The 15,478-nt window shown below is 39.6% G+C and overlaps 1 protein-coding gene across 1 annotated transcript in view; it reads right to left on the reverse strand.

Annotated features, from left to right (window-relative positions):
• Window positions 1-3,066: 3,066 nt before the first annotated feature.
• Window positions 3,067-15,478, reverse strand: part of LOC113167655 (acid-sensing ion channel 1-like) — a 37,194-nt gene continuing 24,782 nt past the window's right edge. Inside the window, exons 3-10 of the mRNA XM_026368442.1 lie at window positions 6,026-6,176; window positions 5,666-5,793; window positions 5,294-5,444; window positions 5,109-5,165; window positions 4,786-4,939; window positions 4,599-4,690; window positions 4,413-4,492; window positions 3,067-4,088 (exon numbers count right to left, since the gene is read on the reverse strand). Of these exons, the coding sequence (XP_026224227.1) occupies window positions 3,969-4,088; window positions 4,413-4,492; window positions 4,599-4,690; window positions 4,786-4,939; window positions 5,109-5,165; window positions 5,294-5,444; window positions 5,666-5,793; window positions 6,026-6,176 (933 nt within the window). The 3' untranslated portion in view covers window positions 3,067-3,968. The remainder of the gene's footprint in view (window positions 4,089-4,412; window positions 4,493-4,598; window positions 4,691-4,785; window positions 4,940-5,108; window positions 5,166-5,293; window positions 5,445-5,665; window positions 5,794-6,025; window positions 6,177-15,478) is intronic.

Here is a 15,478-nt window from a genome sequence, read left to right on the forward strand (position 1 = left end):
GCAGAAACCTGCACAAAAGTGTTCGCCTGTGTTTCCGCCCTATTTCTAACAGTGAGACAAAACAAATGATTTGAAATTCCTCGAAAGGCAGCATTTAAACAAACTGGCATAAAGATAAGAGACAGCATATGGCACATTGCTAAACAATAATGTAAAGCTTCATCTCATGCAGCTACAACATTAAAAAGCTATAATTCAGTGCACATTTACAGATAACGCTTGATATATCTCTACTTGTAATGGAGCATTTTTATTGTTGGTTCTTTAACTTAAAGAAAGGATCAGAAATGATGCCCTTTACAAACCTTTCTATGAAATGTTCATGCCCTGCGCTCACAGAACGTATGTTGTTCACTATGCACAGATATAACCAGTGCATTAAAAGTCACCAGAGCAGCCACAGAAAGGTCACTGTGGGAGAAATGATTTGGTCTGAAGGGCTCAAACAAAAGGGGACCTTGTTGCATAAGAGTGGGACAGCAAACTGAAGAGGGGCTGTAGGAAGGAACTAAACTTCAGAGTCAGCAATCTGGTTTTTATGAACACACACAAACTGAGAAAATCCTGCTTACTTCGTAACTAAAGTGTTCTTGAATATATCTCCACCACAAGTACTTCCTCTTTGGATTATCCTATCTGAGTACTCCCATTTGGCTCATTCGCTCTAGTTGTTATTAGTAGTTAAACTTTAACTTTTATATTAGGTTTTTTTCATAAACCCTGTTCTAATGAGTGTGTCACTGGGCCAACTTGCATCACTGTGTTGGAAAGAGAGTGAAGTTAATCAGTGCACTGATGATTCAAACCTGTTTGTCACAGAGAACCTGCAGTACACACCTTTAATGACTTATCCTGAGTTAGAGTGCAGATCACAGCTGTAAATGCTTTACCTCCGACTAGTAGACTGCTAGACAATCAAATAAAGCTTAGCAAGTTGTTTTCATATGTAAAATATTTAAATAAGACAGGGTATACAACCATCTAGCTGCTCTATGAGTCCGTACAGAGACATCAAGGCTCTTTGAACTAAATGCTAAAGTCAGCATGTGAACATATTTACAGTGGTCACAATAATAGTGCTGATACACATATTTAGTAAGTCTTATTTTAGGCACGCAAACATTTTCCAATTTGCATAAGACAGAAAGTACAGAACATTTACAGCAACAAAATGGTGGGAAAGTCATTAGTTAGACAGTATTTCCTCATAAATCATTGTATTGTGTCCTTGTGATGGCACTGGATGAAAATCTACATGAGTTGGGGGCTTGAGCGTCTATAAAATTTCATGTCAGTGTACATTAAATGAAAAGTCAGAGGATCTCCAAAGGTAGTTCCACAACATGGGTTAAATAATGACACAGGACAACTTCAATTGAATAAAAGTTACATAAAGTTAGCATTTAATCTGTCATATAACATATCTTATCTATACATCACCAGACCAAAGTAATCATCCTTTCATAGCTCAAATAAAAACGGCAAATTAAAAACAGAGGCAGAAAATATAACTGAAGGCATAACGGCCAGAGCTCGTTTTGAGATGCATGACCTCATGTGGATGCTAGAAAACAACAATCTGGCTGTTGATTACTGATGAATACAGTAGCAACTAATAACACTACAAACAAACAAAAAAAAAGAAAGAAAGAAAAAGAAATAAAAGAAAAGAAATAGCTTCATACTTAAATTGTCTTTTAGAAATTCTGGGAAATAAATGGTCAACCAATACAGTCATATGTACAACAAAGCTGAACTGAGACGTGCAGCCATATTAGCTATATTAAATAAATTCAACAAGTACAACATCAGACAGATCAGACTATGCTAATACATTAAGATTATTACCCATAGTCATTGCAATATTTACATTAAATTACAGTTGATGATATGATTGTGCTTGATAGTAACACTACACAATAACACACACACAGAGCACGGTGGGAATGAATGCAAGAAGATTAACTCTAAAACCATACTTTAAGGTGGTTCGATGACCTAATCGATAACAGATACAGAGATTTGGGGGCATGAGGGCAGCATTTTGAATGTTCTTTATCAGCTTCTGAATTTGGCAGAGACGTCAGGTTACAGCACACAGACACACAACTAACTACATGCTGACGATACAAAACCAAGCATACAGACTTGATGATGACGACACAAACTGCAGTCATCGACGGACCACACGCAAGGCGCCCGCTGTACAGTGCTACATGCAATTTAGAGCCCTAGAAAATGGCAATACACATTCAACATATTTTTTTTTTTCGCATGAATTTTATCTTGCCATGTAAACACACTCAAAGGAATATTCCCTTGAACGCGATGAACAGCATCTGCACACATATCAAAATGTATGACATTCCATTTAGTCAGTGTATTGGAGTTTCTTGCCTGCAAATCTATTTTTAATTTCTTTTCAGACAGCATACATTGATTGTCACTGGGAGGGAGTTTGAAGGCAGATCATTCAGTGTAGCACCTGACTCATATGGAGAAAATCAGTTTGTAATCTGGTTTATGTATGTTTGTTGCTATGTATGTCTTTGTCATGGTGAAATACTTCTAATCTTCACTGTGTGTTGTGTCTTTTTTAACTTGATGCAGGTTGGAAAATATGCTTCTTTGCTTGCTCCTGATTAAAAAGACTACAGCATTTATTGTCACTTATTTGTGGACATTAATTGTGGGTGTGTTTTAGTTCCATGCTCAGTAAATCACGACACGAACAATATCAGGACCCTCCGAAACTGAAAAATCTAAATGGAATTCATCCATCATCAATTGTATTAGTTTCAGCAGAGCTGTGACACAGCTACGACTGCTGCTGCTCCACCTGCTCAACATATGACCTAGATCTGCCTTTTGTTATGAATTAGTTTGGCTCACAAAGCCTTCATGGTGCTGTAATTTTACAAGATGAGGTAGTACAGTAGCTATATTGGCACAATGCACAGGGTTCAACAAGGGACTGTCTTAAGATGAGGTTGTTTACCGTGAATATAAAAAGCTAATTTTGGCACATAGAGAAATCTTTAAAAAAAACACTTTCATAGTGAGAAAACATACTGGTTTAGATATTTAAACAAATTGCTCTATTTAGTTCTCTGTGAATATTTTATACACACTTGGCATTTGAAACTTTATCTATGCTAAATTGCTGCACTCTGAACAAAAGGTTGTATTAGCATAGCATTTCAGAATCAGTATTAGTATACAGTGACAAGAAAAAGTATGTGAATCTTTTGGAATTTCATGGTTTTCTACATTAATTCATGACAATTTAATGCACAAATTAAAACAGCATCATTTCAAAAGGTTCAGGTTTCTTGCCACTGTAACTGGTCAACCATTTTAACTATAACAAATGATACAATTACTTCGATGTAACTTCTTTACAGATCATTTGAAAATACATTATGGGCCCATAAAATAAAAGCTTTGAAGGACAACAAACATGAACAACTTTTAAAGAACAGAAGTGAACAAATATACAGCGCTGACATGCAAGCTTCTAAAACAAACCAAATCATATTTTGTGAGTGAAAACAAATCTGTCACGTTTACAAAAACTCCTTCACACTGACAGATGATGAACACCACTGCACAGCTGGGATTTCTAATGCCGATGTACCCAATAAATACAAACCTCTGTTTAGTTCATGGCCTCATTTTCTGTATCTGTTACTATGTCTTTTAAAGCTGTTTACAGATGACCATGCAGTTATTCTAACATTTTTTAATTCATTACAACACGTTGATCGCTGCCTGCTGCTGTCTTCCTGTCTGTGTGGCCATTTTCTCGCTTTAGCCACATTACTGCATTCCCCTCGCTTGCTCACAAACCTTCACCGGGCACAGTTCAGACACTTCTCTGTTGGTCTTGCAAACTGCAACGAACAAAGTCCATGAAACCGCCCAGAGGCAAGCGAGCGCTGCGGCTTCCTCTTCACGGCTGCTGAAGCTTAGTGAAAGTTACTGACGTGACACTTGACATCGTCTAAGCTCAGGACCGTTCCCTGGTCATTGTTGCTGTTGTGCTTGTGCTTCTTATCAGAGCAGCGACACAGCTTATACTTTATCACCTGAAAGAAGGGTAACACAGAGGTGGTCGGCTCAATCAACAACCTGTTCACGGTTGTCCATGTCTGTTTTCACACAGCATGGACTGAAGGAAAAAGAGAGACAACATGCATTCATAGGGACGTAACACCATTAATCCAAAAGATACTCCCTCATCTGGTGTTTGCATGATTGCGGTGGAAATCTCCCATAGCTGTGACTGAAGCTCCAGCCACCTGCGCCCCCAACAACTAACCCCTTCCTTCAATTTGTCACCCATCGATACATAATTACATGCAGCGGGATTATTATTCTTCATTTTAAATACCTTTCTAAACGAGCCTCACCTCATAAATGTAGTCAAACAGCTCCAGAATGGTGAGGATGCTGGCCCCAATAAAAAGTCCCATTTGGCCACCAATATCACCTGGAATATGAATATGTAAGATCAGAAGAATCTTAATCTGCTCTAAAAGCAAAAAAAGATAACTCGTCTATTGTGCAGTAGATAATGAAATCCATTAAAGCTGTACCTAAAAGTCCAGCTACTTCATATGCCTTCTTCTGTTCAATAGTTTCATAGTTGAGAGCTTCAAAAAAGATGTCTAAAACCAGGATATTCTCCCTGCAAAGAGTATTACACTCTGTTAGTGTAAGAAGATGCACTTGTAACCAGTTACCTATTAATCAAGCACTGTTTGCTAGCAAAACAGTACTTACTTAATATACTGCTCAGATTTGTTGTATTTCTTGGCGAGATATTTAGCAGAGGCCTTGCTGGGGATCTTGACAAAGGACAGCTCTTTGCTGTATCTGGTCATGTTGCACGGTGTCTCACACACACAGAAATCATTGTCTCGCTCCACCAGGAAATCTGGGGAGAAGAAAACCAGAGCTCAGCCTGATCTCTGAAACAGATCAGTGCAGCTGTGTCATAGGATGATGATGATGATGATAATAATGTGTGTGCGGGTGCGTATGTCTGGTCTGAACCTGTTCTATTCTAAGACGCTGACCAGACATGGAGGAACGCTTTTTCTTACCAAGAGCTGGGTCAGCGCACTCTTTGTACAGCTCTGGGGTGCAGTACGGTGCATCTCCTGCAGCCAAAGCAAAATGCACTCACATCAAAGATGATTTCCTTGTATTTGAAGTGCGTACTTTAATTTATCTCTGCAGCATCACTGATGTAAGTCTGGCTCAACATTCAGTAAGAGTGGTTTCCTACCAGGCATGTGCACCATTCGACAGTTGCAGTTGTCCACCAGGTAGCGTGTTTCACAGTCAATGCGACAGGCTGTGATGCTGTAACTATCAAAGAAGTCCGAATCCATGGGGGTCACCTTACAGTCTCCCCATGGTGGGGGAAGATATATCAGCTGCAACGACAACGCATCACAAATCACAGTATTTATAACAGAAATTGTAACAAACATTTATTCATCATTAGTCAAACAATAAAGAAGATTTGGGAGGTTGATTAGTGGCAACACATTTCTTGCCCTGTTGGACTGAAATTGATCGACAAAGGAACAAAAATAAGACCCAACTTCAAATCATAATTATGCTTTGACAGGCACCGCATGCAAAAAGTCTGTACCCTTTGTTCTTGGCAGGAAACAAATGTCTGGAAGCCGGGTGCCACTCCGAAACCAAGCTGATCGATGAAGGAAGGCTCATCCTGACTGTGGATCTGAACTTTAATCCCAGCTTCAAAAGATGTCTCATCTACAGGAGTGACAAAGAGTGTGGGATCACTGTAACGCCCCAGGAAGAGTAATTTCACTAATGAATTCAGACACTCGGAAGAGTTTCGTCTCTGAGTTATACACTGAGGTTTTAAACCCACACACACCAGCACCAGCACGGAAACCAAGCGCACACCTGCCCACACACGCAGTGTTAGAGTGTCACAGATAATCAGATCCCCACTGAGGGGGGTAAATAATATTCCCATCACCTGTTTCTCCCCAGACTGGCAGGTATTCATCTTGCTGAATATCCAGCATGAGCTCGAGTCCATTACCCATTCCTCCTTTGGTGGTGATAAGAGGAGGGCGTCCGTCACCGCCTGCGTTAAAGGTGTAACACTTTCCGTAGCGAGTGAAGACCTGAGGGACACATGAGAGACTTTTCTTTTTTCTCTAACAAACATTTCCAAAGATGACAGGGACTTTTTTTCAAAGGGTTACAAGCCAGAAAAGTTTGCAGCAACTGATTTTAATCTCTGATAATAACATTGGATTTGAAATGTCAGTCTTGAAAGGATCTAGTAGGTATCGCTGTTGGAAGGAAGTAGAAGTAGCAGACATGGAAATACTGACGTAAAGTAAAAATACCTTTAGGTTGTAAAAAGTATACTTTCCACACTACACACACCTCTGCAAAAACTGCAACGAGTTAGGACATCCTGTTAAGTTCAGCGCTTTTTCCACTTGGGGTCAGTATTTGTCACAGTTTGTGACGTGTGAACGCGTGCGTATGACAAAATGCGTATGAGGGAGAAGGAGGCTGTGTGACAGAACGAGAAAGAGGAGAGACGAGGTGGGTGGAGGGGGGATAAATGAGAGGAGGTATTCCCGTGGGTTTGTGGGTTACACAATCAACCCAGTGAGGTGATAGAGACTGGCAGACTGGTGATTTAACATTCCCTTGAATGCTCTTTATGGCACTTATAATGGACCTGATGTTACCATGGAGACCAAGCATCCCAGCCAGGATGAATGTAGCTTTAATTTTTAAGGAAAACCTAGACGCCGCTGTTAGATTGAAGCTGTTTGGAGCGTCCGGAAAGGCCCACGTGACATGTTTAAACACCCATGAGAGCACGATAGTAAATAGTCACCATGCTTGTTATCGATAGAGTTAATCATGTGTTGGCGCGTTTAGTGTTGTGTGAGTTACATAACCCACGCAGGAAGAATGAGTGAGAGTGTGTGAGAGCGGGAGCAACAGAGAGCAGGGATGCAAAGTGAAAGAGACAGAGATGGAGAGAGGGAGAGGGGGAGTTTAGCTGCGAACGCTTGGAGCAGGCTATTGTTCAGCGTTATGGCACAGAATGACATATCTATGATTAGAAAGAACAAACCAACCAAGTAATTGTTGAGAGCGAGTTTGGGTTCTGCCAAGGGCAGTTTAAACATTTCAGCCATCTATCCAGTAAAGTCATCAAGAGGCTGCTGGATGCAGGAGCAGACATCGATCTGAATGGGAAAAAAAAAAAACATTCTGCGCCATCAAGACAGAGACACAAATAATATGTGAGACCATTTACCATGCTGACAAACTTGAAGTGAATGTTTGTTTGAGAGTGAACAAGAGTCTGAAGCCGTACTACCAGCTCTGTGTGACGCTGTATGGATGGCAGCAGTGCACTTCATCATGCTTGTCAGATGGTCGAATAGCTTCATTGTACCACACCGTTCGAACACCAGAATCAGGACCTTCCCTCTCTGGCTCCCTTTACAGTCTTGCCTCAACTATTTGTCACTCTTCATGTAAACCACTGTGTGCGTAACACTTCCTCTCTTTCACGCCTTGTGGACTTTTAGAGCAGCTATAAACACCTCGTCGGACAACATGCTGTGCAAACTGTTCTACCATAATTTGACCCTTCTGCTGCATTTATTTTATTCATTTTTTTTTCAAAGAACGTCATATTACATTTTAAGCAAATTATTTATCATAAATCACTATTATGGCTACTGCTATATGGGAGTGTGGGCTGAACAAGGTAAAAACACTGACTCATTGTTCTACGGCAAATTTGGAAATGTGAGGTTTAGAAATACTGGGCTGGTTCAGTTGAACACTAGATCCATTATTTACCTTTAACAATGGACTTCAGCTTCAGCTTTTTAAGTTAAAAATGTCCGAGTCAATTGTGACTTAAACTGAATATGCATGGAAAACTGGATAATTAACTACAACATGAGAAGAAAATCGACTGCTGGGATATTATCTATGATGTGCAAGCGTTGGGGAGCCCCTATTAATGTGTGGGAGACTTCTGGAACTTCTGGGAGAGGTAGGATGTTTGGCAGGGTTGCGTTTTGCAGGTATTTGATCATACAATAAAGAATTTATGAAGTTACATTTTGTCGAGGGGCTAGTTAAGTTCCTACAATTTGTCCCAATGGGGTCATCCACCGTGTCACACAATAAGTAAAAGCAATGACCTGATGCGAGATGGAAATTCAAGGGATCACCAAAGTTGGTATTGGCTTCATTCTCTTCATCCTCTTAGAGTGTAGTAGTAAAATTTCATGGCACTAGTTGTTGAGATAGTTTAATTTGGATCAAAGTGTAAGGCCTACAGCCCTGCTGGTGTGGCTAAAGGTTAGAAACATGTCTAAGCCTATCTGCTCTTCTCTGCTTTCATCTGCCTGCTACAGGTGGCCTTTGCTGTTCACACGTATTGATCACAGACTCTATGAACTTCATGACTCAGTGAACATCTGTTAGTGCAGACCCGGCTGCTCTTTCTCCACATAGGAAAGCATAAATGTGTCAGATCGTACGGTGGCTGCACTTACTGGACTCCATAAATAAGTAAATCACTCCATAAACATGATATTCATGGCTTTGACAGGTACACGATGTTCACCAGGGTCTTGATCGATATGCAGGTACAAGGTGATATCAGATAGCACTTGCTCTGTTGTGACAGAGGTGTTAAGAATAAAAAATACTAATGTATAATGCACAAAGTCTGCAAAGCACTCACACTGGTTGCATGTTCTGGTGAATACATAAATCATTGTGCACATATGGAACATGGTTTCTGCAGCAGAAATCCTTCGAAACACGAGGAAAGATACAGTACACGTTACGCCAACGACAGAAAGGGAAATTCTGACGCCTGAAAGCGAAAGTTCAGCTTGGTTATTAACTGTGACACGTGTCGCTTTTCACAGTCCTGTGCCACAATATTCTTCAGAGCTCTGTGGTCAATAAAGCTGTCACTCACTGACAATTTCCCATGTATTGAAAAGCACTCAACAGAGTTCTGGTGTAATTAATGATTATGCACATAATTATGCAGAGCTGTTTGTGGAGATATGTCAGATTTGGAAAGACTCTCTAAATCACAACTCTGTGTACTTTGCCATTCCTTTTTGTGAGGTCTTAATACAGTCTTGTAGTCTGTAAGCCACTAAAAGATGTCTCAGCAGGGAGAGTTCAATCCATTAGTGCTCTGTTGTTTTATGGAAATCTTTTCAAAGACTTCTTAGTAAAGTGCAAACACTTTCACTGTTAATATGCTGCACGCTTAAACAGCTATCACTGGAAAAAATGCTATTAAATGCAACCGCGAGCAGACAGCAGCACACGGTGACCAGCATTAAAATTTGTTGCATCCTCTTGTGCATCTTGTGTAATTTAGAATTGTAATCTGACAAGGATTCAGTTGACCTGGAAAAACTGGAGAATTTCACAGTGTACTGGGTACCTTCATACATGAATACACTTTATGAAAATAAGTAGGAGGATTAATATTAATAAGAAAATGAAAGTCAGCAGCCATGTTAGTGACCATAGTTGAAAAGCAACAGTGCACATTTAATGTGACGCTGTACTTTTTTTTCCCATTTTGTGGTAATTGGTACACTTCCGTATAGCTGTATTATAATTTGTAATATTGTAACAATCCTTAAAAACACTGCATCAGTTTTTAATGAATAATTCACATGCAAAGACTGATAGCATTCATAGCAGTTTATTTTGTGTTGTGGTAAAAGTAAATGTAATTCATCACTTTGCTTCCAGTATTACAACACATGCAATATATTTAATCGTAACCTCTGTGTCGTTGATACGTATTGCGTTGCCAGAGTTTTGTCAATACACAGCCCCACTACATTTTAGAGTAAAATATCATATTGTTTACTTTCACTAAATTTATTTAACAGCTTTAGTTAGTTATTTGGGAGTCAAGTACTTCTACTTTGATACCCTGATAAGCACATTTTACACATTATACGTGTTTTACTTTAGAACTGTATTGGTAATTTTACTTAAATGTACAGTACATGACTTCTTTCAAAATGTTTTTACCATAAATATATTCTAAAGTGTATCTTAACATGCAGAGGTGCTGTTGAAGCCTCCTGTGATACAGAGTCATTGGACACACTGACAGCAGTGCAGCGACATTTGCTCTAATTTATAACAAATTTCTACATTTCTACATGGAACTGCTGCTGACGCTGCGAGGCTGTTCTGAGGCTTAGCAGTTTTTCAGGTTAATGATCAGTAAATGTGTTTAGTTAAATTTAAAGAGCAAGATCAAATGTGAAACTTGTCCAAATGATAGTAACAGTCAGGTCTAAAGTCATTTACCCCTTACTACCGTCTTCTTGATCTTACAATGTTGGTCAAGTGCCAAAATTCGAACCAGATTTCTGGCAAGAAAATCTAGTTTTATTGACAAAGTTGAAGGATGCCGGCTAATTCTCTTGTTGTGACTATTCAGTCTGTTTATGGATTGAAGCTCTGGAAAGAGACTCTTCAGACCTTCAAACCTTTTAACAAAAGTTAGTCAGAGTTGTATTTTTATTTCAACATTTTCAGCAATGTGGATGGTTACTTCTGAAGGACCTATGAACTTTTTTCTTGAATATAAAGATAAACAACGAGCACTTTTTAGACCTCCGTCTGGACCAAAGTGGCGAACACATCATTCCTACAACCACATCGCTTGCATGCCTTGAAACCTCCCCACATAGAAGTTCAGATAGACTACTGTCCATTAAAAACAAAGGGAATCAGGAAATCTACATGTCAACCAACTGATGTTTACAGCACACAGGTTAAAATAATTTAAGGCAACAAGCCAACATCAACACTTTCCCCACGCCATTAACCACTCTTAGGTAGAACAGATGTACTCCACAGAGAAAATAGACCATAGAGAGGGGACTGAAAGCCCGAGGCACAGTGGTGTATGTATGTGTGTTGGTGTGTAATAATGATGGCAAGAACGTGGAATCAGAGTGAGTCACTGTTGTCAAAATAAAGAAGTCAAGATGAGAGGCAAACAAGAATAGGTGGAGGGTCCCTCAGGGACTATAGATAACTGAAAGTCTTTGTACAGAAATTCTTTTTGCTAATTATAGAGAGAGAAGGTCAAAGATTGTCATGCACTGACAAAACACTGCTTTGATCCAGACTAAAACATCTCAACAACTATTACATGGATTACAATGAAATCTTGTGACAACATTCAGGATTCTCAGACTGCCGATGATTTCCCCGAAATACCAGAACCCCTAACTTTTCATCTAGCATCATCATTTTCATGTGTTCACCGTAAAGTATGTGAACCCTTGGAATGTAGAATTAACAGAACAGATGTAGTGCAGCCAGTACTGCTGTGCAGTGATGTTCTTTTTAATAAGCAGCAGCTTCCTTCATGGTGTCCTGTCATAGACACCCTGCTAGTTCAGTGTTTTACCTACTGTAGACTCATGAACACAGATGTTAACCAGTTCCAATGATGTCTTCAAATCTTTGCCTGTCACTCTGGGTTGTTTCTTTACCTCACTGATAAGTGTTTGTTGTGCTCTTGGAGTCATTTTGACTGGCCTCTACCACTTCTTGGTAGAGTAGCCACAGTCCAAATGTCTCCCTTTGTTGATTGTTTGCCAACTGTACATTGGTGAATTTCTTAAGTCTTTGACGTCACTTTATAACCCTTTCCAGCTTTATATAAATCGATCAATTCTTGATCCTAGATCCTCTGTGAGCCATGCATCTTTCACATACTTTGTCCACTATCACCATGAGGTTTTTATGGTTGTTCTCAATAAAGACATGAAAGGTCAGAATTTATGTATTATTACTTTAGTCACATTATATTTGTTAACACTCTTGACTTAGATTAAAATCAGATCATGTTTTATGACAAATTCATGCAGAAAACCACAAAATTCCAAAAGGTTCACATACATTTTCTTGCCACTGTACATCAGTACAACAGGTCACAAATACTTGAAAAAAAAAAAAACAACAACGCAGATTTCAATGTTATTCTGAGAAAAACATTTTTGAAGCAGAAGTAAATAGTTTCTTTTTAGGACTGTTTTCAGGAATAAGCTACTATGTTCTGCAGAATTGTAAAGAGGCTGAACTATTGTAATTTTTCTGTAGGTCAAAGTCAGATAATGAGTGAGAATTGATCATGCAAATCAAGTACATTGACTATTGGATGACACCTTGGGGCAGTGCAGGCTGCAGGGCAGGACTGTGTAATGATTACCTAATCGGTTTGGGTGGCAAGTCCTCCTGACGTTATTGACAACAGAGGAGAAGAAAGGGCAAATTTTTTCAGCGCTTGACAAAAATGTTTGTCTCAAATCAGTTTAAATGTCCAGATTTGACATTTTGAAGAAACCATCATCAGTCTTTCTTCTACCTTTCCTGGTGCTTAACAGATGAAAAATCTTAAAACCTCCACCACTGCTGTGAAGTGATTCTTCATCTATCATATTTGGGATTTTAAGCATTAGTTCCCACAATAACAATATTTTTTCCTGTTACTTTTCCTTCCCTGTTAGCCCACATAGCTTTTCCCTCATTCCCCTGCGTCTCCTGAAGTGTGATATTTTTTCCCCCATGGACTCCTCTCCATCTCCCGCCACACCTCCGCACCCTTCCCTGCTTCATTTGATGAATATTTCACAGGCCAGTAGAGACAGTTCTCCTTTCTCATCTTATTCCTAGACACTGTCCAAGCTCTCAGTACCTATCACCTTTAGAAAAGATAGTCTGGAGGAAAATGGGGAGCATATCAAATGAAGAAATGTGTGTCTTCACTTAAGTTCTGTATTACTAAAATTTAGGGCTATGCTGATCTTAGCACTATCACAGTATGACGGAGTCAGAACACAGGTTAAAAAATCTGTTACAACTAGTTAAAGTACCGTAGCAAAATATCTTGAAGGTATCATTCTTCGTCCTCTGGTATTTATTACAGTACATTGTTTGTACTGATGCATCAGATCTAGAGCTGAAGTAAATAGTCAGTAGACAGAAAATCTAAAAACTAATTTGATAATCAATTACTTCTTTAAGTTCAAATCAACATTTGCTCTTTTCTTTTCTCGCTTACTTTAAGTCGATGTTTGGATTCTGGCCAAAAAAAGACATCTGATGCCATTAACTTGTACTCTGGAGAAACTGTGACAGATGTGTCTCAGTATATTTTGACATTTTAAAGACCAAGTGATTCATCAGTAAATTAAGATTAATTGACTATAAAAATAACTATTACTAGAATAACATTAGATGCCACACCAATTTTTTATATACTTTAGATGAAGGTGACACAGTGGGATCTCAGTCAGTGGATAATAATTAAAGAGGTCTGAGGAAGACAGAGCAGATACGCAACAAAACAACAAGAAAACTGATCAAGAGGCGGCAGCAGAGCCTGCAAGCCACTATCTGAGGACATTTAATTGTTCAATGCAGTCCTCTCTCTCTGTGGTGGATGGGCTCACAATGGAACCGCACACAGAGAGGAAATAATGCTGTGGGGTTTCCTGCTATCGTTCCCACCTATTTCTGCTAGCCACTGATTTGAGGAGAGAGGGACTTTTTTTTCTGTTGATTGGCTACTTTAAATATCTGCTGAAAAATGATACTTTCATTTTCCTCTAACGCAGAAGCGTCTTGGTGAATGATGGAAACGGCCCTGTGAATTTGGATGGGAGACATAAATGTCTCAGAATTGCTGGTTGGCATTTATTCAGAGTGGTTCAATTTTCTGTACAGGTTCTCGCAGTTAGCAGGCACCCTTATTCTCCCTCAAGTGAGTAAAGGTAGAAAAGAGTGAAACGGTAAATAGCTGCTTGAAAGACCAAGACATTCTCTATCAGACGTCTACAGTGTGTGGTGCAGTTACACAGTTCAGTTTTATTCTATATAATTATATTAAATTAAATAGGCATATATAGTAGTTGCACCGCCTGGAAATTGTGACATGTAACATTAATATACAGTAATTGTCGCCTTCTTCCATCCCCTGAGCCATATGCGGCAGCTCCATATGGGATGTTAAAACCTCCTCTGCCTGCCTTTTCTCTGCATATCTCAATCATCACCGTCGCCTACAAATCTGCTGCCTGTCCGCTTGTAACTGCCATGTGTAGAGCCCACGCTTGCTCTCTTCTGGGAGTGAAAAGCCAGGCAGACGAGGCCAGCACAGCAGCAGCTATGGCTGCACTGTAGCTCCAGTGTGCACTGCCCTCTCATCACGCACAGCCGAGTAAACATTAAGGCATAAACAGCCCCGGGCCCAGTCAGAGGGGCAGAGGCCTTACTATGACTCCAGGCATTTTGAAATTGCAGACATCAGGGTTAACTAGGATTAAATGCTCATGTGTCAAGTGTGGCAAAGTATTTTACAATTTCTTCTTATATTTACATACTCCATTATGCAAGTAGTAGTGTGTAGGGATGTGATACATTTCCATGATTTAAGACTGTGCAAGAAGATCTGTGTACAAAATCTAGTATGTAGAGTGGTAGAATCATTTTACTGTAGTGCAGACAGGTCAGATTTCTCCAAAGGGTCTGCAGATTAATCTGAGCACTTCAGAAAAAAATTAATTAAAAAAAGAAAAAAAAGAAAATGAAAAAGTTATACTGAAGGACCAGACCAGACAAGCCAGGCACTGCTTTTCAGAAAGAGGACGTATGACTGCACCGCATGACACAACAGTGAGTCTCATCAGCAACAGCGATGAAATGCTTAACAGTGGACAAACTAGCCGTGTGGTGAAAGACCAATAACCTTTCCCTAAATAATGTTCATGGTAGACTTTAATGAGACACATACTGACAACACTGTGTGTGGAGAGGGTCAACAGCATGATGTTCTTGTGAAGTTCCAGTAAATAAGTCCTCTCCTTAGCCTCACACATGACAGTGAAAGGTGAGCTTCTCATGTCTTCACCACATCCTACAGAGGCACCATTGTGGGCATCCTGACCACCTGCTGTGCTGCCTGGTAAGCAAACAGCAGTGTTTCTGACTGTAAGACCTTGCAGCACACAGTAAACACAGCAGAAAAGAGTATCCACACTTCTATCTCCTCGAAACAACAAATCCATGAACCACAGTGCACCCTACAAGGTCCTCCATTTCATGAAAGACCCCTCCCATCAGTCTCTTCACCTTTTTACCATCCAGCAACATGTACAAGTATCAACACCTTCTCTGTCCAACTGTACAGAAACAACATCCTTTAAGCTGTGTGGGATCCCTGAGCACCAGATTTGAAGTTTGATGCCAGACTTGTTGTCCTTGTACTTTTAGCTTCTAATTTTTAGTTCTAGACTACAGGTATTTCTATTATTTTTATTTTATTTTGCACTTATTCTCACCACTCTTTATATACAGTTTTGTG

The sequence above is a fragment of the Anabas testudineus genome, chromosome 7 (genome assembly GCF_900324465.2).
Source record: "Anabas testudineus chromosome 7, fAnaTes1.2, whole genome shotgun sequence".
Classification (NCBI taxonomy): domain Eukaryota; kingdom Metazoa; phylum Chordata; class Actinopteri; order Anabantiformes; family Anabantidae; genus Anabas; species Anabas testudineus.